Raw genomic sequence first — 24873 nt, 5'->3', positions numbered from 1 at the left:
CAACAGCGTTAGGAATAATTCTTCCACTGCCACATTTAGTTAGTAGGTGGAACAGCAGCTTTAATATAAAATACTTTAAATGAGCTGGCTCGAGTTCTTTTAAGTTTTGGTTACTTATCTTGGTAGCTCATATATTGTTTATGTTCCATATATCTTTATATATATGTGTGCCAGCAATTTGTGGCCCTTCAAATTGCTTTTCCAAAGCCAAGTTCTTTGAGAATACCCAGGGACGTTTAGGACACAAAGGAGAACATGCGAAATAAAAGGCAAAACTGAAAACCGTTTATTTTAGTTTAAAAAGAAAATATTTAAAACTTCTAAAAACCTCTTGCTACATTTTAATTTCACAGAAATCATTGTAAATGCTGAGCGAGGCTGGATGTCTGCGCAGGAGATGGCCAGGTGAGGAGCACAAGCGTCAGCCCTGCCGGGTTTTTGTACCCTGAACCAATAACAAATATCTCCATTGGTTTAACTTACACTATTCTACACCTTAACCCCTTAAGGACAATGGGTTGTCCTTAAACCCATTCAAAACAATGCATTGAGAGCCCGTATGGGCTTTGTCATTAAGGGGTTAATATCAATTATGCAATTTGTATTTGTAATCGGAACATGCATTCCTTAGTTACTGACGTTGGAAAAATGAAGTCCTCTTCTTGCAGCCTCTAGCAAAACCAGGAATTGTACACTTTCTGCACGTGCTCAGTAGCACTTCTACTGAAGTTGCTGAAACAGTAGCCAATCACATGTATCATACCTGCCAACAGTCCCAAATTTCCATCAGTAACTAGAATGGGAGTTCTTATGAAGTAAGGTGCATACTGTGGTACGCTCCTTGCTTTTGGTAGAGGCGTTACATGAGACAGAAGAACTCCAATGCCTTTGCATGCAGTGAAATGCATTGGAGTCCATACAAAATAGACTCCAATATGCATTAATATCACAATAGAGCTGCAGGGTCCCTTTAACTCTTAAGCCATTCTTCCTAAATGTGACTCGATGTGACCATTTGGTGGATAACAAAACATATTTCCTATGAATAGGCTGGTCATCTTTTGCATCACTATAATTAGTTCCTCTTGAGTCATTGTAATTCGTTGTATGTATTTGCATATTCATTACAGCGCAAAGCATATTCCTATAGAAGTGAGCTCTGTGACAGCCAATAAGAACCGCTTGGCCCATCCAGTCGTTCCGATTTTCCTATCTACACCGAGACAATGTGCTACAATTCCCACTGGGTAGGGTGTTCAGGGTAAAAAAGTGCATGTATATCCGACCCGCCTTCGCCCTCCCAGTTCAAGTAATATCTGCTTTTTAAATATTCTTAGAACAAACATAATTATGCATCCCTTTTGAACCTAAAAACTTCCTATCCAAAGTAAACATTTTGACATAAATGTGCAGGGATACTGATGATCTCTATTCCTAGTGCAAAGATATCATCAGAATCCTGTTTTAACGCATCCTTTGCTCTATCTGTGCAGAGCGGGGTAACACTTACATGGACATGCGCAACCAGCGCCCTACAGGGTCTAATCTAATTAGTGGGATCTGCCGATCGCGGTGATCCGGTGCCACCGAGTGGCCAGTTTATGTAATGCATGTGATTTTACTTGGATATAAAAGTCCTTTTATACCAAAAGCAGTAAAAATTAAATAAAAGTGAACAGTCTATAGGCTCCAAACATACAGGGGCGATGAGATCCCTTACCTTGATGGAAATAGTTACTTGGAATTAGTAATTAATTTTATGCATTTTGCAACCTCACCAACCCTAAACCAATGCTATTCGTTTTTTGTTTTTTTTCTGGGATCTAAATCCTAAAATATATTTTTGCACTATATTTATGCTTAGAAACCTTTCGTTGGCAGCATTTACTGCAAATCATTAAAATTTCCAACAGGCATATTAATCCTTCAAATATGTCCCAAAAGTGGAGCAGCGGGAATCTTAGCTCCAAACCCACGGGGACGGTGGTACCCTGCGTACAGTGCAATTACAGATGTATCATAATATCTAGTGCTCCGAGTGCAAATCACGGGGTCATCAGGGTCTTAAGCACATGACTACTAGGTATAAATACTTTTGTATTCTTAAGAGTATTGGTCAAACTACCCGCACCTGCAGGGGTAAGACGTCAGTCATCAAGTCATCTCCTGCATAGAATCTCAACCATCTCAGTGCCCTGCCGGAGGACCCTGCTGAATATGCAGAGGAACGCTCGCTCTGCAGGGCGATTCAAAGTAACAGCTGTCCCCCTCCTGGCAAACAAAAAAAGAAAACATGGAAGGGTACAAATGGACTCCTCACAGATACCCCATGCACGGAATCAGTCCTTTGCTGCCCCCTCCTGGCTCTGCGTGTTCCACATCCCTCGCTTGGAGTGATAATAGTGGAAGAAGTTCCTCAGACGTATTCGCTCGACTTCCAGCCCGTTCTGCAGCACCCTGCGGTGAATCACAGATATAAGTCATGACATTTCGAAATATTTACCGGGTGACGTCTTCTTTGCCTATGATTCCAATATGAAACACACACATTCACTAAAAGAACCCAGTGCCTGCCACCTGCTTCCCTGCTACAATCTATTCAAAGTAACCGCTAGAGAACAAAAACACTCACCAAAATGATTCTTCCTTTCTTGGCTCATTAATGACAGATAATAGTTTAATAAAGCGCTACTCGTGTTGATTAGGGAGAAGGCATTGGATCACCGGCCTCGGATTTCTATGGCATAGCCAATGTGTTTCTCCTGTTGTGTCTCCATGGTAGTAGGCACCACACCAAGAATAGACATCAGATTCCGCTAAATGAAACGTTCGCTTCTAAACAGCCTCCTAAGACCTTTTTGGCCGACGTGAGCGTCCTTTGATGCCAGGAAATCTAAGCTGCACAACATGTTATTGAAGCCCAGAGCGTCGGGACTACACAGATCATCACGGGGTGTCCTGTCCAGTGTTCAGGACGCTCGGGGGGGGTTCCGTAGAACATATGGCTTCCATATGAGTGACAGAAAAAGGACCCCCTTTTCACCGAGCATTTGAGTGAAAATGTTCCTTTAACGGTACCTTTATTACATCTGGCGTAATACGTTTTGTGTTTCTCTCTCTCTGCGGATAACAATTTGTCTTATTTTTTTTCTTTGTATTGCAATTTCTCATTTGTTTTGGACTAAAGATAGAGATTAAGCACCTTTCCATAACATGAGGTTCTGTTCTTTTTTTCTTTTGGGGGGGGGGTCATAAAGTAGGAAATTTGAAATTTCCCATATTTACGTTTTGAGGTGTATAAGACACCCCTCTGATAATATGTATACCCCTTTATTAAAGTGTACCTAATTTATATTGGGTTGGGGGGTACTGTTGATGGTTCTCCGTTGCACATTGTTGAGCAGAGGTTACTAAATACTTGTCACCAGGACATCATTTGGAACCTTCTGATGTTCTAAAATGCTAAGCAGAAGTAAGTTTGTAACGCTCCAAGCTTCTTAAACATCATCTATGTAAAGTGTGGATAGACCATAATCATTTCATTTAAAGTTAGAATCGTATTTGCATTTTTTCCTACTGGTTCTGAAGCTTTCCTACAGGCTTTTTCATAACCGAAGGACCATTTGTTATTGTTACAATATGTTTGTTAAACAGGATTCCCTTTTTCCTTATTTGATGAACCCACGCAATTCTTACAGTTTTGTTTAGGAGAAGAAGGGCCTTCTTTTAAAATCATAGCAATACATAAAACATGATAATTATTACTGAGAATAGAATAGAAATATAAAAAAAACTATAGTAAAATAAAATTATTTTTTTAGCAGCATCTCCTAATTACAGTCATACCCCCTATATATATATATATATATATATATATATATATATATATATATATATATATATATATGTATTATGTTCAAGAAGACCACTTACATCCTTTACATATTTCCCTATATTACTTATTGTTTTGATATTACTGGCTTAAGGGGTTCGGTCGTAGTGTTTTTTTCTATAATTGTTTACTTGCAGTGGTAGGTCTAAGTGGCTTTTAAAGAAAAAAAATATATATATATTTATTATTATTAATATTTCCTTTTTTGTTTGCACTGTTCCCAGTGCAGGATGACTCAAGATGGCTCTCATATGTTTTTGACTGCAGTGATGTCATGGTGATGATATTATTAATAATATATAATATAATAATATATTTAATTGTGCTCATTTATTTTTTGGAAGGTGAAGGAATGCTGTTTCTCCCTCTCCTCCTCCTGATGTGTGTGTGCTGCTCACACTGTGTTCAGCAAGCAGGGCTCTATAGAAGTACAGAGGACATTGCTGATTGCTATACGTGTGAACAGCCAGAAGGGGGCGCTTCATGTGGGGTCTTGAAAGACCTTGATGAGTCTCTACTGTCCTCCAGTAACCTTCTGGTGGCTGTCAGCACTAACACCTTCCAGAAGCGATCGGTCAGCATGTCTGCCTCTACTGAAAGCAAGGAGCATACCGTGGTATACTTCTTGCGCATGTTCATAAGAAGTTAAGTAAGGGTTTCGTATTTTTTTTCTTTTTTAGCATTAAATATAGTGGATATGCACACTAATGCGCTTTGTATTGAATAAAAGTTTATTCCTTCTCAGTGTGCGGCTACCTGCGGGATACCGACGGGATGGAGACACATGGTGCTACGGCGTATTTGCGGTCTGGGCCTGTCATCCTAAGCTACAAACATTTTTCCTGCCTCAGCATTGAAAAATGGTCCTCTCTCAACTTTAACACTTTAGTATATAGAGTTTCCAGGTTATTAGATATTACGTACTTTTGGTGTTTCATCCATCCATCCTGTCTTGTGATGCTTTATGGCTGACGGCTTACAGTTTTGATGATGTAATATAGTTTTAATGTAGGGAACGGGGAACTTGCAGTACCATATACAGCCACTAGGATGTATAGACTAACAAGGCCGCACAATGACTGGGTCCTTCCTGTGCTCCTTCCACTTCATCCAGATTCTCCGGGTCAAATCGGGAGAGTTCCCAGTTATGCTTAGAAGTCTTATTGCTACAGTGTACTAGTAGAAAACATATATATTCTACTCGAAGGAGCCCATGGGACAAGCACACTAATGCCTGATTTAATCATCTTTAACCAAAATATACTGAACCCAGGTGTTGTGAGAAAAGGTACATCCACTGTCCCGGTCCTTCGTTACATGAATTCATGATGTCCCATATAAGATGGCACCGGTTTCCTTAGTCCTTCTTGTGCTCCTTCCTAAGTTTGTTCTGTTTAAGCATGCTATATTTACATTCGAAAACGTGCCTCGAATGTATTCTGAACAATGAAGCAAAAAATCAATCGTATGTAACGCTAATTACTAGAAAATGCAACTGTTACTAAGCAGGTTTCCTTAGTACTGTTCTGAACAAACAGTGCCATTATAAACACATCGCTCGGGCATGGGGTGTAAAGGAAGGAAGCTTACTAATATGTTATGGGTAAACCACACACCTCGCGTGACACGCTTCATCTCCACTGATCTGAAGCCACGGAACCCAGTTGGTCTCTACTGTGCGACAACCAACTCTTTGAGTTAGTCAACCTTCCTCCGATAAACACATACAGGGATTCCCTGGCAAAGCAGCTAAAAATGTATGGCATAGGGGTTAGAGACACTCCAGTGCATTAACACATATGATAGCTGAGTGGTCCCTCAAGCCTGTGGACTTGTCTCTTTCACCGTCAACCCCAACACACTATTTGCCAGAGATGTCAGACATGTATACTTACCACCAGCCCCCTCCAGCGTTGGCTCTGCAAGCTTTTCAGAGGGAGAGGCTGTTTATTAAGTACTCACAAAGTACCTTAGTTTGTGATAATGTGTAAAATTCATGTACAGATATTAGAAATGGGGGGGTCCTCTCACCTGTCCAGCAGCTCCCAGTCCTCCCCTCCCCAGCGGTCTTTGAATTCCTCTGTATTCATACCGCCGATCCGATCAAAATCAGATTTGTAAATCCCAAAGAGACCGAAACCATTCACCTCCCAGTAACCTGCAGGAATATAACGGACAGCCACATGAATAGAGAGAGGACAAAAAGGTTTCTTTTTCCTGGATGAGATGAGAATTTAGCAGATAAAACTGAGCTATTGTCCTCACCTCGTGGATGTAGAGGAGAACTGCCACAGCTCAGCCTCATGACGATGGGGGCGAAGGCCAAGCGTCCTTCCACGCAGTGCTTCCTCACACTGTCCAGGACTGAGAGAGGGAAGTGTATGTGCAGATCACACAGGAACACAATGCTGTGATTATCCTGCACAAACACACAAAGAGGGCACATAGATGTGACTCATACTGACATAAAAAGAGCAGCCTCCCGCTTGGACCTTTTCTTATTTCCTCGTACCTTAATGGTATCGACTCCTGCCTGCAGGCCCGCCGAGCGCTCAAAATTTCCACTTCTTTTCAGGTACTGATAACTGAGAACATGTTAGTGCATTAACCCATTAAACTGTTTTACAATAGAACCTATAAAACCAGAAACATAATCAACCTCAAACTACGACGTAGATGTACGTCCTGCAGGGCATAATCCACACTCTTTCTGCTAAAACCATTTCACATCATTTTTTGTCTATTATTGTATAAAAGCTTAATAGCAACATGGTTATTTAAATGTCTTAGTACGCTACATGTGCAAAATATACAGTTCCATCAAAGGCTCAAGATAATACCTTGGTAATTTGGCTCGATGCAAAGCACTCTCGACATCCATATCTTCGCTGTCGTAATCCACCAAAATCAGGTTAAACTGGTCATCTTGAGTGTTTAAATAGAGGAACTCTAGATCTGAGATCAACTGTTGGACCCAGCGAGCTTGGTTTTTCACTGAGAAATGATAACTTAGTCAGGCTAGGAAAAGTATGTAAGACTAAATAAAAAAGCGGTAGTTAATAAAATGTATAATTATATTACAGATGGTGACATCATGTGCAAAATTAAGTATGAATGGGAGAGCAATGCAGCTTTAGATCCATAAAATAAAAGGCGTTTCTGGGGAATTAGACTTTTCTCCCACTTACCAGGTACAACAAAATGCACTGTGGCCCGTGGGTTCCAGTTTAGACTCACTGGTTGGCATAATATAGGTTTACTGTAGACAGGAGGTTGTGGGCTTGGTGTGATTTCTGGGGTCTCTGCCGGGGGGCTCTCATCACTGTCACTGCCTGCCCCGCGATGAATCAGAAGGTACACATACTCTGCCAATCTCACTCTCCTGCGCCCTCGCTCCTCCAGTTCCAGCTCGATAAGGTAGCGGTTTCCTCTGGCGGAATCACGGCGCTTCTCCACGTTGATTATGCGCAATAACGTGTATATTCTGGTGGGAAGCAAACTTGTGAGAGAATGTACTTTGGCAGTTAAGTGGTATGCAAAGGTGGTGGATATTAGGTGTTGAATGGGTAGTATACGAGCCAAGTAAACAGGATGGGATTATAGAAAAAGAATGAAAAAAGAATGTCGGCAAGTGAACAACACAAAATGTGAAGAACATAAGGCAATCATTATAAGGAGGCTATACAAAGCCATTACTGCATTATGTATTACATTGGTCATCATCGTAAAGGAACTTGACAGCAAATAGACCATTGGCTTTGAAGCTTGATCTTATCTCACCCTCCGTTCTTTTCATTTAGTTTCTCCATATACTGCGCCACCACATCCACAGTCTCTGCCTCCGACAGCTGAAGGTTGCCGCTGACGTTGCAGCGAAGGTCGTTCCAATCTGACCTAAGCATCTCAAAATCCACCGTGCCCACGCTAAATGTCCTTTGCCAGTTGATGGCATCTTCTGGCCAACGCTGACGCGGCTCTGCTTCTTCATAGCTATAATCCTGTAATTCCTCTGCTGGGGCCTCAGAAGACAAGCTTAATAAAGGGGGACCTCCAGGCAGACTGGATGAGGTAGTAGTTAGGGTATCGGGCCCCTCTGTTTGGCCCTCCCAACTAAAAAGTCCTAGTTCAGAGGTGTCAGGTGGACTCCAAGCCTTGGCTTTTTTTCCCCCATAACGGAGTTTGGGAGAAGTAGGAGTATGGGAATGGTCATGTTGACTAAATGATTTGCGGGGTTTCGGCTTCGGCAAAAGTACCCCCCCTGGGAAGACTGGACCTCTTGACTTCCGCACTCCAGAAAGAAGACGCGTAACATATACTTTATCCGTTTCCTTTTTAGTTGTCGTTACCAGGTTGTCCTTTGACATCTCTTTTAGTGTTTCCATTTTTGTGGTTATGTCAGACTGGTATCCTTCACTTGGCGGGTCTTCCAGCTTCTCGTGCTTCTCTGTGACCTCTGATTGTGCATATGTTCTACGATCATCTTGCTTTCTCAATCGGTTTCTAGTTTCTGATCTTCCAGCTCTTTTCCTGATCCTTGAACCTTTCCTCTCCTTTGTTCCAAATTCCATATCTAATGCTTTGATAGCTCTGACCTCTGACCCCCCAGCTGTAGGCACCAGATCTTCTCTCTTCCCAGTCACTTCCTTTAGAGGAGGTGTATGACGCCTTTGCACCCGACGTGCAGTTGACAGGTGGTCCCTGGGTGCCCACATGAGAGTCCGGCTGTGAACTATCTCTATACTGGCATTAAATTTAGGTGTGGCACTTAGGGAATTAGTCAGTGGAACGCGGGTCTGCACTTGCCCCTCACTGGTGGGTGAAAGAGGGTCTTTTGTTTCTTCTTCTCTAGTCTTCTGCTTGAGTGAAGTACCAGGGATCAGTGCCTCGTCATCATCATCATCTTCCTCCAGAAAATCTAAGGGGAGACACTATATTTTAACTGAGAAAGAAAACGGAACCTTCACTCTTTGGAAATAACAATATTACAAAAATACATTTAGTCATGGAGACATTTATGGTAGAAATGATGCCAAACTGCAGCACTTAAAGGAGGAATACGCTCTTATGCTTTATTATATCCACAAAACAATGTAGGTTTATTCAATAAAAAAGATATAGGTGAGTTGAAGCCCAATATTAATCCCTGGTAGATACGGAGACCCTGTTTGCAATACACAGATTTTGTGCCATTTTCATGCTTTGCATACTTAATTTTATGGGCGCCACCACAATTTTTTTCAAGGTGACCTTTCTCGTCGGCCCTTCACAAAACGTTTATGTTACAATCACTACAAAACACATAGTCACGTGCGGTCGGGTCTTGTAAATGTCACGGTTCGGCAGCCAGCTGCTTCTAAAAAACCAACCGCTAAGCATTTCCAACAGAGAGCTGGGATGAGGTTATGCTGGGATCATTTTGATAAAGCACCATGGATGGGAGAAGTCCCGGCTGTCCTCTAATCCAAAATACCACAGCAGATGTGCTTACGTTTCCTACATCTGAATGTTATCAAAGCAGGTAAGTTGGTTTTAAAAAAGAAACAACAAAAAAAACATAAAACGCAAATGCCCAACTATGTGGAACATGTTGCATTAGCTCCTGCTTATAGGTACCCCATGCAATCAAATCATTGAATCTGCTGCCGATAGTGGTCATTTGACTTGCTGTCGAATTCTTTGTTACCTAGAACCACGCAGGGACACGTGCGGGGCTAATGGGTGTCTAAAAGCACAAAGTTACGACTCTATACGTACGTTGCCGGTTGAAGAACAGGAAGGGCATCTGGGGGGATTCTTCATCATCCATTTTCATGTATTTGTAAAATCCAAACCTGATAAGAAAGTAAAGTAAATAAAGAGCTAGGGGAGCCAATAAAAATGATAATATTAAAAACAATTAGAATAAAATGTCAATGTGAAAGCCATAGTCATAAATTTAACAAGAATCCATTTAAGCGCTATATCATTAAAAGATAATAATAATAAATTACAGCGGTAATCATAAGATTTTATAGATTTAAATATTAAAATACAAATATATTAAGTCTAATAGATCCCACAGCGTTGTTACAGGGAATGGTGAAAATATTATAATGATTTTTTTTTTGGTTTGTTTTACAGTCAGACAAATGACATAGAAACCGGAGTAGTATTGAGAAACGGAGACACCGCAGGGCAGCGAAGAAGGACGTAACGGGATATCAGTGCACATGTTCATCCAAATAAAGCGGGGATTCCTCAAATTAGAAACTTACTTTTCGAGGTAGAGGGGAGATTCCCGATAGAAGCATTTGTTTTCCGTTTCCATATGAGTGAGACGGGTGAAGTCATTTGGATAAACAAAGGTAAGGTAGACCTATAGAGAGGGAAGATATGCACAAATTAAAGGGAATTCTCTAAATAAATTAATTTCTGAAAGTTTGCCGATGCTTTATTAATTTCATTTATGGCTTATTTATGGGATTTGGAGGTCAATCCTGGCCCTCCTTCACCTTCCTTACTACTCGTTGTGATAACTTTAATATACTCTGTATACTATGTTTCCAAAAGGAGCACAAGAACAACTGCGAATGAATGTCAGAACAGAATGAATGTCTCTTGACAGAACTGTACTCACAAATTGCAAGCCCTGGTATCGTGCAATGGGGAAATCCTTCACCACGTATGTGGGGTTATAAGCACATGGTACCAGTACATTCTCCACTTTGGATTTTTCAATCATTGGCGCTGCAAAGGATAAAAACACAGAACAATAAGAAAGATAATCTCACACAGCATATAAAACCATTTCAAAAAGGCCCTCAAGGAGAAGAGCAATACACCAAAACCCCAGGATCCTTAAACTAAACCGAATAGTTAAGAAGTTTATTATAACTCATCCTTGTAGACCATGGATTGTGTTCCTACATTTGGGTAATTGGTAAGTGGCTTCGCTGCAGGTGGATTATTTTAGATGACCAAATACAGTATTATACCACCCAACCCTGATCTTAGTCTTACTCATAAAAAAGTTGTCCCGGGGATCCTGCTTCAGGATGTCCGCTGCCGGATCCTCTCTTCCCACCTGCCATGGGTGGCTGCTGTGACTGGAGAGGGTTCTTGGGATATGCGATACCTCATTCATCTTGAGAGCGGCCTCATCTACAAAAGAGAAATGCATTGTCCTTAAATCACCTATACTAGGGGATGCGGTGACCCCCTAATGCGTGTTATTTGACCGCTATAATGAAATTAAGAAAGAGCGGCAGTTACCTGTGTATAAGGACAGGTAGGGGGAGTCCAATATCTCAAATTTTGTGCCTGGGAGAGCCAGACGCCACTGCAAAAAAAAACAAGGTAATTAACAATAAGTACGCTTGGTCTGCTGGCCTTGAAACGATAGTTATTGGGCAGACCATGCTCACATGTGATCCGATTACTGCAGAGATTCAACCAACTACAGTCCTAAAAAAGCCAACTATTGCAGCAAAGTTTACTGCTTACACATGAGATCAGCTTAAATGTAACTCATATCATGATAAAATCACTGTATATGTACACTATTTCTGGAGCCATTCAGAAGATGCATCTCTCCCGGTTTACCGTCTTCTGAAAATACCCGCTAGTATTCTGATATAGTGGCAGTGTTGTAGGTCTTTCCTTAACGCGTTTCAGTTAGTCCCACTCTAGTCATCAGTAATAAACTAACTGCTTCCCGTAAACGTCATGACTGTATATTTAATATGTTGGTATATGTTAATATTGTGTGCTCTTGATGTATTAATGTGTAGCAAACCCCAATGATCCCATGTGCCTTAGCGCCTTAAACTGCCCATGCATGAAGTTTTGGAGCCATATATTCATTCACTCACTGCAACTTCCACGTGGTCGGAACCGCGATCATCCTGCTTGTGAAGGAGTTCAAAGTAGTAGCGTCTGGAGCTCATTAACCTGCGCATAATATGTGGACATTTATTGAGTAGTAAGAGGCAACACAGGTAGATCCTTTATTACAAAACAGCCCCCTGAATTAGTATATTCTGTAAAGCAGTTGAGCGTTTGGCCTCTCATCAACCTATCGAAATGAATGTATCTACAGTACAGACCATATGGACAGTGAAAATCACAACACGTAAATAAACACACATGCGTCAAAACAATTGTCCTCTATCCTCTCTAACATCATCCGTCTGAGTCACAGAACTGGATTTACGTTAAGAGGATTTTCTGATAGTAAAGAGTAGAGAGACAAGGGCAAGCCACAGAGAAGCAGAAACAGGTTTAATGGAGATGCGGAGCCGGAGCAAAGGTGTGGGGTCTCTCAACAGAAGAGTGACCTAACCATACGAAGGTTGGGCAAGTGTTTGCATTTTTGCAACAGGAACCTGGAGCAGACGCAAAGGCAGACCCTTCTGAAGCCTGAGAACGGACTCTTCTACCAGGGGTGTGAACAGCATGGAGTCCTTAAATGCGGGAGAGTTTGATTCTGATGCAGATGCTACGCAGACATTTAGCCAGGAGCACAGCTTCATGGGAAGCATGGAAATTGGACCTACTGGTAAAGGACCCCAGAAAGAGCAGGAGTCTTCCGTAGACATCTCAGAGGACAGTACAGATGTGTCACATGGCGACTCTCCAAAGCACGGATGTAAAGAGATCGGAGCAGCATGCATGGGTCTGGAGCAAAATATTTTGTGTACACTGGATGCAGGAGATATCAACTCCATGGAATGCCTGTCTTGGAATACAGATGGCACCAACACACCCAGATCAACAATGCTCATCAATCTGGAATCTAGTCATTATTTAGCACATGAGGGCAACACTCAGAAGCAGGAATCACCTACCATAATTATGGATCCCACCAATAACTTAACACAGTTATCAGGGCGGATGGGAGCTCTAGACCAAGGTACAGCTGACCTATGCGTAGACTCTGTTTCTTTAACATATAAAGAGGCAACGCAGGAGCTGGAAGCTCTTAGCATGATTATGGAGCCCACCAACACCTCAGCACAAGTACCAGAGTGCATACAATCTCTGAAACGAGGCATAGCTGGCCCTACTGAGGATTCTGCATGTTTAACATATAATCAAGAGCAGGAAACAATTAGCTGCAGTGTGGAAAACATGAGTACAGAGGGTATTGAGTCCTTGGAGTTAAGTAAAAATAGAGTGGATGTCACACTGTCTGATCTGTCACCACCTCGAGTTGAGAAGGAATCGCTTGACCCGGACACAGGAGACATCAGTCTACTGCCGGTGGAATCACTACAGCTAGCTTTGGGGAGCAACAACAATCTGGTACTAAGTGCAAATGACGTGGGATCTGCCTCGTTTAATTCCCTGCAGTTTGGCATGGCAGGTGCAGACTGGGACATCGGTCCTGTTCATGTAAAGTGCCTAGAACTGAGCGCAGTGAATGTAGCTTCCCTAACTCTGGGTACGGTTGGTATCAGTGTAGTGCCAATGGTTCCTCCTGCAACAATGGGAATGGATCCTATGAAAACAGGTTTCATGCCATTGGGGACTGTTGAATGGGACACATTGAGTGCAGACTCTATATCCACCGGCACAGCTGCAGTGGACTCTGTCCTTGTGGACTCTATAACTCCAGGAGGAGTGAGGGAGTGCTGGCATCCACTGGAGGAACGGCTATGTGCGCTGGGGCACGCTCTTGCTGCCTTGGATGAAAAGCTAGAAAGTTTTGCCCCCCGTTTGCAGGAGGCAGACACACTCCTGAACGACGTGGAGTCTTCACTTAGGCAGCATGCCACTCGAATCTGTGACATTATTCATGAAAACTCTGCCCTGGCACAGCGGATACTGCAGCTAGAGGAGCGAGTGCGAGTGCAGATGAACAAAGAGGAAAGCTAGATACTTGTTATAAACAGAATTCCTTGGTGTCCAATAACCACTACAAAGCAGCATTCAACAAATAGTTCAGTTCAAGTGCTGCTATATAAACAGAATACGCCAGGGCAGAATAGGAAGAGGGGGATGGGAGAGGTATGCTATATATAATGGTAAGTTAACAACCAGGGACGGATATAAGTGCTTATAGGGAGCAAATATCTTAATATACCATCCAAATTCTTTATAAAATAAACATTTACCAATGGTTCAGAGATACAACTCACCTGTGATTATTGGGGTGTAAACTTGCTAATACTTTCAACTGCACATTTTCAATTTTTGTAATTTTTGAAATTGAACACAAATTGTTGAAACTGTTACTAAACAGTTATTTGTATAAGATGATTTTAGAGTAAGCTCATTTATGAGGTGTGACACATTCTAAATTACAATAAAAAGCATTGTGTGAGAATGATAGGCTGTCCAGCCTGGCTTTTGGGTGGACGTTTTAGGTCGATAACTTGAGAAAAGCACAATGAGTCGCCTCCCACTGAGAGGTTCGCTTAAAAGGAAATTAAGTTCCACATTTTGTACATGACTTCAAGTGAGTTCACAGGGCGTCAATGGGATTCTTAAGTTACACTCACCTTATAGGCTTGGACATCTGGGGACTGAACTTTGTAAACTCCCCAGGAGCAGTCCACTCAGAGCCCGTCTGAAACGCATATAGAGAAATGAGAGTGAAATTTACAAACACTACATATAGACATACATAAAGGAGAACTTTGAAATGGACGTTGTCCAGGTGGTCAGTAGAGTCCCACAAGCTGAGCCAGAGGCCAACTCAGCTCATTAAGCTGAGTGCTGGCTTTGCCAGACTCAGTCTGTGAAGCTGTACATATGCTGGGCGTAGGGTGAGCTGGACTCAAGCACAAAATAAGTTGTTGACTAGCCAGGCTTAGCCAGGGTTTAAGTTAAGCTTGGCCGTATGCCACCTCTGACTCAATCAGATATTACGCATTGTACAATCAATACTTTGCTCACTACTTCTATACCTTCCCACCTTCAGGGCTATCTTTAGAGAAGACTAAAGAGGCAGCTTTCCTGTGCCTAGGCTGACCTTAGGCGCCCACAGCAGCTCTTGGGCTCCTTCAACAACCCCGCTGTAATTTAGCATAGTGCTGGTAGCAGGTATGACTGGGCAGGGGGTGAGGGCATTGGATGATGCCTGCCCAAGGCCCTTGATCTAAGCGCTCCAATAATCAATATTTATTTGCTGCCCTTTACTCACTCTTCCCACGTAAGCTGTAAGTTGGGCACTGGACGGGCTCTCATCAGTGCTGAGCCAAAACTCAGAGTTGTCTTCTGAAGCCACAGCAAACTGAAAATCGCCTACAGAAAAGGAAGATAAGTGAAATTAAAATGTATAAGGGAATAACAAAGAAGAATACATAAGGTTAATTACCATGTATTCACCAAGTAACTGGGCGTCACTTTGGAACATTATCATAAATGTACTAGTAAGAAGCTGGGTAGTCTTGGGCGATGTGTCTCTTTTTTTACTTTAATTTAAGTTAAAAAAAATAAGAAAACAGTTACCCTTATTTCTTGGTCTCAAATAATAATAATTTTTGTAAAATAAGGAACATCTGTTTCGCCAGCACATGTCTGCCGGCACAATGAGTGCACTTGGGCACCCTCAAACACGCATGTACATTATATGCATGTGCATGCCATATGTTGCAAGAAACAAAAGTCAAATGGATTATTTGCTTGAAAAACACACATTCTACCTTTTTTGTGTGACAATTTGTTCTCGGCACACATACAAACATATATTTTAGGTCAAATTAAAAAACTATTTTTTTCAGGTGCTTGCCAAACACTAGGCCAACTCTTTAAACATGGTTATTGTGGCTTTTACTGGCAATTTCAAGCCTCTCATCATGAGTTACTATAACTGGAAGAGAAGATGTGGTGCGGCCTCTCTTTTTTTACACTGAACTGATCATTACCGTGACAAAAATAGAATAGAATTCAACTTGATGGAGTTTACACCGAACCGCTTCACAGAGATTATTTGGTTGGGTAACTGAAATAATTTTTAAGGATTTAAGAATTCTTCTTATTTGAAAAATGTTCTACCCTATCCCAAAAGTTCCTCGCATCGCTGCCATACCTGGGAACTCCACTACCCCGGGTCGCTGGAGCAGTGCCCTGCAGTTTAACAGCTGCGTGTCCCGTGACGTCAGCGGGAAGATGCCTAATGTCATTCCAAAGAGTTATTATTTCTACTGCATTGCACATTTAACTCTCCAATATTATGTTGTCTACCCAACTTGTTTTGTTTCGGGCCTAACTATGGTTACGTAGTGTGTGCGGTACTTCCTGTGTCTTTATTTCCTGTGTGAAAATGTGGATGTGTCCAAGCGCCCTTAATGACAATATAACGGCAACCCAACTCTGGTGCCCCGACCAGCCAAAAACACAATATATAGCAAAAAAGCAAATAGGTTGCACCTTTATATTCAGTGTCACAAAGATGGCAATAACACTCGGAATGTTGTAGGCAGTGGCCACTCATTTATTCCACATCAACTGTAGACACATATGGTTGCTATGATTCTTGCTCCAAACTTCATTAAACAATGTTTTATTCCACGTGACGGGGGAACCACTTGTTGGAGGCAGAGGAACCTGGCACAAATCTGAGGACTTCTGTGGGGACTGACCTTTTACCTAGTCTCCTGGGGGATGAGAGATGCTTCTTTTATCTTCTTGAGTGTCAAGGTCTGGAGTAACCTTATGGGCATTCTGAGTGTTATTCGTATATATACATATTCCATTATATATCTTTAGTATTTTCATGTTTTACTTGAAGCATCTTTGTGACCCTGATTATAAAGGGGCCATGTATTTATGATATGTATTTTCACTGTATTGAGTGTAACCCATTTGCTTTTTCTTCATAATTTGAGCCTTGTATTATTTCACAAGAGGCATTTACTTACTGGACAAATATACACGAACCCTTAACATGTGGACACTCCACAACTCACCATCTTTATAAGGATGTATATAGCCAAACAGTCTTAGTCCGTAATTCTTCCATTTGGGTGACACAGCCAGCTTGGTGACAGTCGTACGAGTCTGTAACAAAAAAAGAATTATATGGTTAGTGATGTAGAGGATAGTTGGAATGGTTTGTGTGAAGAGACGTTACTCACGTGAGGGTAAAGAGGAAAGTGCAAGTTGGTTTTCAAGTGCAGTACAGATCCCCCGCACCAGTCCTCAAACACATGGAGGTTTACCTTGCCTTTATACTGTAGGAGAAATTATTCAGGATAGACATAGGAAGGAAATAGAAGGAACGGGTAAGAAAGACGTTGGGTGAAAATTGAGGCAGAAGGAATAATTGTAGAGGAATAAAAATATGAGAAAGTCGTTCACAGTGTTTGCATCCTCATATATTTGCACCCAATAATACAATCCACTGCTGAAAAATGACTTTTTAAAGTATAACCAGCCCAGGATAGACCTTGTGGGGACAGGGAGTAGATGCGGAGCCGGCAGCTTTCACCCGGAGAGCCCGGGTGAAAGCAGCACGTTCCTGTCTGTGGTCATTTATTCTAAAATATATATCCCAACAAAGGAATACTGTCTATAGTATACACATTGTATTATGTATTAGCCCGTTATATGAGCTACATGCTATACTGAAATCCACCACTGACCTTCTCATCCCAGGGCAGAGATACATCTGTAAGGTTGGCCTCCTTCATGTTTGGGAGCCACCTGTGGCCCCTCCGCCAACCAAGAGCATCCAGCTGTTAAGAGGGGGGAAAAAAGTAAACATGAGCTCGGTACCCCTCGCCCACCACAATGGCATGTTTTAGGCACTGGAAATCTCACCGTTGGCAGTTCTTCACTAGACTCCCCTGCCTGCGGGTGAGGGGGTGATGCCTGAGCCCATCCTGGTTTATGAGCAGGGTCAGTACCTTCGGGTTTCTCCCCATCTAGCGAAGAAGGTAAGTTGATAAAGTATTAACGTGAACTTATGTCCCTAATCATAATGAATGCATGTTACCCATGTACAGTACATCATGCTACTCAATGTTCAATATGTTCATGTGCAAACAACATTTATATATTACATCACTACTAAAGGCTTTCACTGTTAGCGGGGTCTCTGTAGAATAACAGTTTAACGGACTGATGCTGTGCAACCCTTTGGCAGTAGAGATGCAGTAATGATCCATTGAGACTTGGCAAGGTATTAGTTAAAGGGCGGCGTCCTAGAGGTTTCAGCCAATGCCAAACCAGAACACATTTCCATGGGTGAGAAATCATTTCAGTAGCATGCAATCCGCCGCCGGGATGTGGAATGGTTAACCAGCAGTGAGGAGGTTACTGGGGCAGCAAAAACAAACAGGCGGTCTCTTCCTGGCACTCTGAGAAAGTGAGAGCGTGCCCAGACTAAATAGAGACTGTTCTCAATGGAAGTCTTTCATCCCGTGTCCCTGCACTCCCATCCGTGGAAACTTAAACCAGCCGACCTGTAACTAGCCACCGCTGGCACGTGACAAAAGTCCCTGGATAGCCAGATCCGAGTCAATGCGCCTGATGTGTGCGCGGGAGCTATAAAGAGTACAACAACTCCACACATCTGGGGTGACAGTTTTATGACGCCTAGATCTATAATATATACATATATATATTTAATCAATAAAAATCCCTAGACAGCTGAGCTCTATAACCATAATGCTGTACATTCTGAAGCTATCCATCCGTTATGCCTCCCAATACTAAAGCCGCTCCATAAAGTTACCATCACCCTGTATTAGTGTCCCTGTTAGAATTTACTGCTTGGATCGATAGTCACACGCCGCTGGTCATAATCTGAAACTACCCAATTCTATTAAATCTCCGAGTAGATGTATGAGCCTTAAAGGGCACTGCGTACTATGTGAGTCTCCGCTGCTGGAGAGGTTTAAGGCGTAGCTCCTTATTCCAGGGCTCGTGACCCAGGGGCTCCAGAGGCAGCGAGTAGGAAAGTAACTGGTACACACACCCTGCCGCCGTCCGTAGAGGGGATCCCACAGCCTCACCTCCTCCCTTTGGCTTTTCTTTTGCCAGCTGGAATAACTGTGCCTGAGTCACAGAGCTGGGCGGGGAGGAAAAAGTCAAATGCCAAGAGACCTCCGAAACTAGATCTTATAACAAACCAGGCTGACTCCTGATTAACCAGACCTCATCCAAAATCAGAGACCCTCAAAGTTCCCCTTTTGTTGAATACTTTCATAAGGCTATAAACCACTAACCTCTATTTTGACTTGTAGCGTTAAAAATAACTATTTACAGACTATTTCCGCCTAAAACATTGGTTTAGACCTAAAACATTATTAGTTTAAAAGGGCAGTTCCTGTGAGTGATGAAATGTAAAATCGTGGGTCCGGAAGGCTGGGTAAGGCACTGCGTAGGCGCCGATACTTCCACATGATATCCCAACATGTTCGTTACTTGAGTACACATCGCAGGACAGATTGTGAGTGAGTGTTTCTCGCATGGCAGAACATGGTGTGGGTGAATGTTCTTTACATGCCAGGGTAAAGCGGGACAGAAGGCATCCAGGTGCCAGTCATGGAAGAGAGTAATGGATACCACTAGTTACCTCTGTTGTAGCCAAATGGCAGCCGCAGGATTTTACCTTGCCTTGCAAGGCTGATGTGAAGATAGGTGACCCAGACAGCGGAAGTAAGAAGCACCAGCAACAGTAGCAGCTTAAACTGCCGGCGGATCTTCTTCACTGGCAACCACGGCATCCTGCCGCCACCATCACCGTGCACCAGAGTGGGGCCGAGGCGAGGGCTCCCTCAGGCTGCCAGCGCACATTCAGCCAATATTATCTGTATGTCAAAGGCAAATGCAAAATACCATCAGTGTGAGGGTGAGAGGGGGTAACACAGAGGAAATCCTAGCGTCTGGGACAACATGCCCTATATTTCTCAGAATGTTCAGTATTTCATTAGCCTTAATCTTCTACAGGACTCTACACATCAATAATAATCTGAGCGGAATGATGGGAGAGGAAGTCAATGGCTAGAATACCTCTGGTGTCTTAAATAAGGAACAAACTGGTCTTCACACCGCCTGGGTTGCCCAGACACCTGTGTCCATTCACCAGAGACAAATGCGGAACTGGGTGACAACGTAACCAAGGGGTCCATCAAACAGCGCTCATGAATTCTCAAATCACCAAATCCACACATTCGTCTTTTTGGGTGCAAGATGAGATATCAGGTGTTTATCTCAGTTTCGTGCACCTGTAGCTCTGTAATATTTGATAATTAAAACATGTAAAGTTACCCCACTTCACACATAAAACCGACCACAGAGCTTTCTCCTAGTACGTGACAACCGTCAGTGGATCAAGGTTCCTACAGTAAGATAAAGACCCAAAGGACATGGGTTTTGGCCCGTTGGAAGGTACCACATCTTCTCTGGGATCAATGCTAGTCCCTCGTACATAAATAACAGTTCCTCGTCTCCCATGTGATAAAGGATGAGGATATTTTCAAGATATAACGAACTCTAACAAGCTCTGAAAGACTTCCAGAGACAGCAGCAAATATCTACCCTCATCGATGGAAACAAAGATCCTTCCACATCCTGAATTTGGACCTCCTAACAACCCGTCTACAAGAACTTGCATACAAGGACAAAACGCCTCTCTCTCTCACACTCTCTCTCATTCACAGAGACGTCTCCTTAGCGATGCTCTGGCAGAAATCATCACAGCCGGAAGACACCTTCTAATATATTGTAAAGGAGATGACGAGCTCCAGAAACGTGCTGTAAAAGGGGGTTATTCTGGAGGGAAATGTGAAGCAGCCACCCTCTGGTCGCAAAGCTTAACACAATCCAGACGCCCCCTATACTTGCCTCAAAGCCCCTCTATTGAGAATCCACACAGCATGCAGTCCCCCGGGCAGTCTCATTGAGTGATACTGTAGCAGAGACAGCACATTAATGTTGCAGAGTGACAGAAGCACCAGTCACAGGGCGGATCAGACACACTCTTCCAGAAACAGCCACAGGAAAGCTCCCAGCTCAGACACACTACAACCCCAGCAGAGGAGCCCCTCCTGGGGGACAACCATGCAGGTTCCCAGCCCCCTCTCACCCAGCTGTCTCTTGAGATGGGCAGTCGCAATCTGCCCTGGTGTGCTTCTCCCAGGCTGCCCTACAGCTTCTTCTCACATCATGTCCTCTAACGCAGGGTCTGGGCAGAGCCACAGGTGTCTTGTCTTCCCTTATATTTTTCCTAATGACTGTCTCTTTTCTCCTCCATGCTCTCCTCCCTGTTTTGTGACTGTCTCTTTTTTCTTCTTCGGACAGCTCCTTTGCACTTTCTTTCTTTATCCGGATCACCGAATGTAAAGACTATTTTAGGAAAGCTTTGTTTCCACCCGTCCACTCTCGGTGGCTGTCTCTTTCTTCTCCAGCTGTCTCTCTTAGTGTCTCCGCTGGAGCATCAACGATGTGGTGCTGTCAAGCTTGATATGGGAAAAACTCTAAACACCACTCAGCATTAACCAATCCGCGAGCAAGAATCCTCATAGTAACCAATCAGCTACTCCAGTACATGGGACCCTTTAGTTAGGCTTCACCCGGCGTCCATCTCCACGCCAACGCGCGCACACCTTGCGGTACAAACCATCTGTGCTAATGGGGGGAGAGTAGAAATCCACTCGCAAAAATACATCGATGTTAAATATATTATCGCGCGGAAGCTATTATATATGTGACTTAAGAATGGCGCTTTTTTAAACGAGGTTCCGAATACAATACAAATTGGAGCATTTCAATGTATGTTGAAATAAATAATAATCGGCACTCCTTTATGAGGAAATGGTACATTTCAAGTAGATGACTGGGTCCTTTGTGTTATCAGGGATGCTCAGATCACATATAAGATGCAGTGTGTGCGTGCAGGATGTGATGCATTTTCACACATAGCGGACATTATAAATGATTCTTGATTTTTTTAGTTGTTTTGCATTGTATATATATATATATATATATATATATATATATTTTCTTTGTATGTACACGACTGTTATACAAAATGCGATGCGTGTACAGATATAATGCAGAATAAACAGCACATGCAGCACATACATAATGCATTAGTGGTATATACAGTGGGGAGGGCATTTGCTGGGGGTATATAGCCTTGATAAAAAAAAAAAAAAACACAATAAGTTTCATTATATGTCCTGAAAGTATAGACTTATATATCTATATATATAGATAGATATATATCCACCTAATGTATCGGTTTGTCTTAGTCTGTCAATTTTCGTCTTGTCAGACCCCTTGAATATATGTATTATATTAACCCCTTAACGACAATCCACGTACATGTACGGGGTTGCCGTGCAACGCGATAACGACAATGCCCGTACATGTACGTGGTAAGGTTATTTGCCGTTTACCGCGGCGTTTTCGCCGCGATCGGCGGCATCGCGGTTTTCCTGGAAGCCTCACAAGTGAGGCTATCCAGGCAAACCAAAAAAAAAACTTTTGCAACCTTACGATCTCCGCAATTCACGGAGATCGGCGGTTTCAACAACAGACCGGCGATGCAAATCACCGGTCTGTTAAACACGCCCCCCGAGCCCGATTCAAATCGGGTAAGAGGCATTCTAGGCTGCTTCTACATTGAGGCATGCCTGCAATGCCACAGAGGGGGCTTCACAACCTCCCGATCGCTGTGATTCACCGTGAATCACGGTGATCGGTGGGTTAAACGACAGACCAGCGATTCATATCACTGGTCTGTCAATCACGCCCCCCGAACCAGATGCAAATCGGGTGAAGGGCATTCCAGACTCCCTCTTTGTTGAGGGAAGCCTGCAATGCCCCAGAGGGGGCTTCACAACCCCCCCGATTGCCGTGATTCACAGTGAATCACGGCGATCGGTGGGTTAAACGACAGACCAGTGACTGAAATCACTGGTCTGTCAACACCCCCCCCGAACCCGATGCAAATCGGGTGAGGGGCATTCCAGGCTGCCTCTTCATTGAGGCAAGCCTGCAATGCTCAGGGGGGGGGCTTCACAACCTCCCGATCGCCGTGGTTCACAGTGAATCACGGCGATCGGTGGGTTAAACGACAGACCAGTGACTGAAATCACTGGTCTGTCAACCGCCCCCCCCCTGAACCCGATGCAAATCGGGTGAGGGGCATTCCAGGCTGCCTCTTCATTGAGGCAAGCCTGCAATGCTCAGGGGGGGGGGCTTCACAACCTCCCGATCGCCGTGATTCACAGTGAATCACGGCGATCGGTGGGTTAAACAACAGACCAGTGACTGAAATCACTGGTCTGTCAACACCCCCCCCGAACCCGATGCAAATCGGGTGAGGGGCATTCCAGGCTGCCTCTTCATTGAGGCAAGCCTGCAATGCTCAGGGGGGGGGCTTCACAACCTCCCGATCGCCGTGGTTCACAGTGAATCACGGCGATCGGTGGGTTAAACGACAGACCAGTGACTGAAATCACTGGTCTGTCAACCGCCCCCCCCCTGAACCCGATGCAAATCGGGTGAGGGGCATTCCAGGCTGCCTCTTCATTGAGGCAAGCCTGCAATGCTCAGGGGGGGGGGCTTCACAACCTCCCGATCGCCGTGATTCACAGTGAATCACGGCGATCGGTGGGTTAAACAACAGACCAGTGACTGAAATCACTGGTCTGTCAACCCCCCCCCCCAACCCGATGCAAATCGGGTGAGGGGCATTCCAGGCTGCCTCTTCATTGAGGCAAGTCTGCAATGCTCCGGGGGGGGGGGGCTTCACAACTTCCCGATCCCCGTGATTCACAGTGAATCACGGCGATCGGTGGATTAAACCACAGACCAGTGACCTGGTCTGTCAATCACTCACCCCCCATTCCGGCCTGCCTCTTCATTGAGGCAATGACGTTTTTTAACTATACACTGAGGTTGTGTAGCCTCAGAGGGGGCTACACAGCCTCAGTGTATTGTAAAAAAAAAAATTAAATTAAAAAAAAAAAAATTAAAAAAAAAAATAAATATAAATATATATATATATATATAGAGTTACATGTAAAAAAATACACACCTCACAAAGGTGGCCTTTTGCCTCCCAAATAACCCAACAAACCCCTGCATGTGGGGTATCACTGCGCTCAGGAGATGTTACTGAACACATATTGGGGGTTGTTTGACAGGGACATATACCAGGAGCGGTAAATTTATATCTGAAGTACAACGTGTGTGAATAAAATACAAAAAAAAATTACTACCATAAAGTTTGACAAAGGCTAGTGGTAGAATTAGTGCATGGAAAGGGTTAAAATACCAGCATTTCAAGTACCTTGGGGTGTCTAGTTTTTAAATATATATGGTTTGATGGGGTCAATTGCATTGGACGGCTTCAAAGATACCCGAAATGGCACATGGGGCAGAATGACTAACTTTGGGGAAAAATTGTTTTGAAATAGCAAAACGCTACCTGTACTTATTGCCCCAAAACGTGCAGAAAAAAGCAAAAAAACATAAAAACATTGGGTATTTCTAAACTCAGGACAAATAGTCGAATCTATTTAGCAGGTTTTATCATTAGTTTTTGCAGATGAGTAAAAGTTTTTTTGTTTAAAAAGTGAGAGAAAGTAATTTTTTAACAAAAAATCACCATATTTTATCATTTTTTGTATAGTAAATTAGATGGTATGATAAAAATAATGGTATCTAAAGAAAGCCCTGTTTGTCCTGAAAAAAACAATATATAATATGTGTGGGAGCACGAAATGAGAAAGAAGAAAATCACAGCTAAACAGCAACACTGAAAAATGTTAAAATAGCCATTGTCCCACAATATACTACGAGTAAAAACCCCTATTGTCCTTAAGGGGTTAAGCGCTGCGTAAATTGTTGGCGCTATATAAATAAAAGATAATAATAATATATGTTGACCGTGATGAGCGATTGCAAGAAGTCTCAAAAAAATCTACACTGTATCTACGTTTCACGTATTAAGGAACAAGAGGAATTGTGGAATAGGTGATGTTTTAGAGGTCGTCCTGGAAGCAAAGGTTTCTTGTTTCTTAGAGAATCCAACAACC

At 43.1% G+C, this 24873-nt stretch overlaps 1 protein-coding gene across 2 annotated transcripts; it reads right to left on the bottom strand.

The window, feature by feature from the left end:
• Window positions 1–1829: 1829 nt before the first annotated feature.
• Window positions 1830–21389, bottom strand: B4GALNT4 (beta-1,4-N-acetyl-galactosaminyltransferase 4). 2 transcript variants are annotated; one of them, XM_053449134.1, is made up of 21 exons: window positions 20910–21389; window positions 19398–19632; window positions 17639–17742; window positions 17461–17553; window positions 16954–17049; window positions 16786–16876; window positions 15018–15118; window positions 14374–14441; window positions 11743–11821; window positions 11144–11210; window positions 10892–11032; window positions 10509–10618; window positions 10147–10247; window positions 9647–9723; window positions 7673–8807; window positions 7081–7376; window positions 6733–6886; window positions 6405–6477; window positions 6158–6311; window positions 5924–6050; window positions 1830–2457 (listed from the first exon to the last, which is right to left on the bottom strand). In XM_053449134.1, exons 2-21 carry the CDS (start codon window positions 19546–19548, stop codon window positions 2340–2342), a joined length of 3336 nt encoding a protein of 1111 aa, XP_053305109.1. In that variant the 5' UTR covers window positions 19549–19632; window positions 20910–21389; the 3' UTR covers window positions 1830–2339. The 2 variants fall into 2 exon arrangements, with proteins under 2 accessions (XP_053305109.1, XP_053305111.1); XM_053449136.1 differs by having other exon boundaries at window positions 19434–19632.
• Between the last annotated feature and the right edge of the window lie 3484 nt (window positions 21390–24873).

This window comes from Spea bombifrons, chromosome 10, assembly GCF_027358695.1.
Source record: "Spea bombifrons isolate aSpeBom1 chromosome 10, aSpeBom1.2.pri, whole genome shotgun sequence".
NCBI lineage: Eukaryota > Metazoa > Chordata > Amphibia > Anura > Pelobatidae > Spea > Spea bombifrons.
The sequence above is the reverse complement of the archived record's forward strand: the minus strand, read 5'-3'. Positions and strand labels throughout refer to the sequence as shown.

Bases quoted from the DNA above. Each gene is read 5' to 3' on its own strand.
- B4GALNT4 (XM_053449134.1), bottom strand. From the start codon at position 19,548: ATGCCGTGGTTGCCAGTGAAGAAGATCCGCCGGCAGTTTAAGCTGCTA. The intron at 17,554-17,638 runs GTGAGATTTCCA...CCCTCTTAACAG, and splicing joins CTAGTGAAGAACTGCCAACG to CTGGATGCTCTTGGTTGGCG. The intron at 6,312-6,404 runs GTACGAGGAAAT...GTGTTTGTGCAG, and splicing joins CAGGAGTCGATACCATTAAG to GATAATCACAGCATTGTGTT.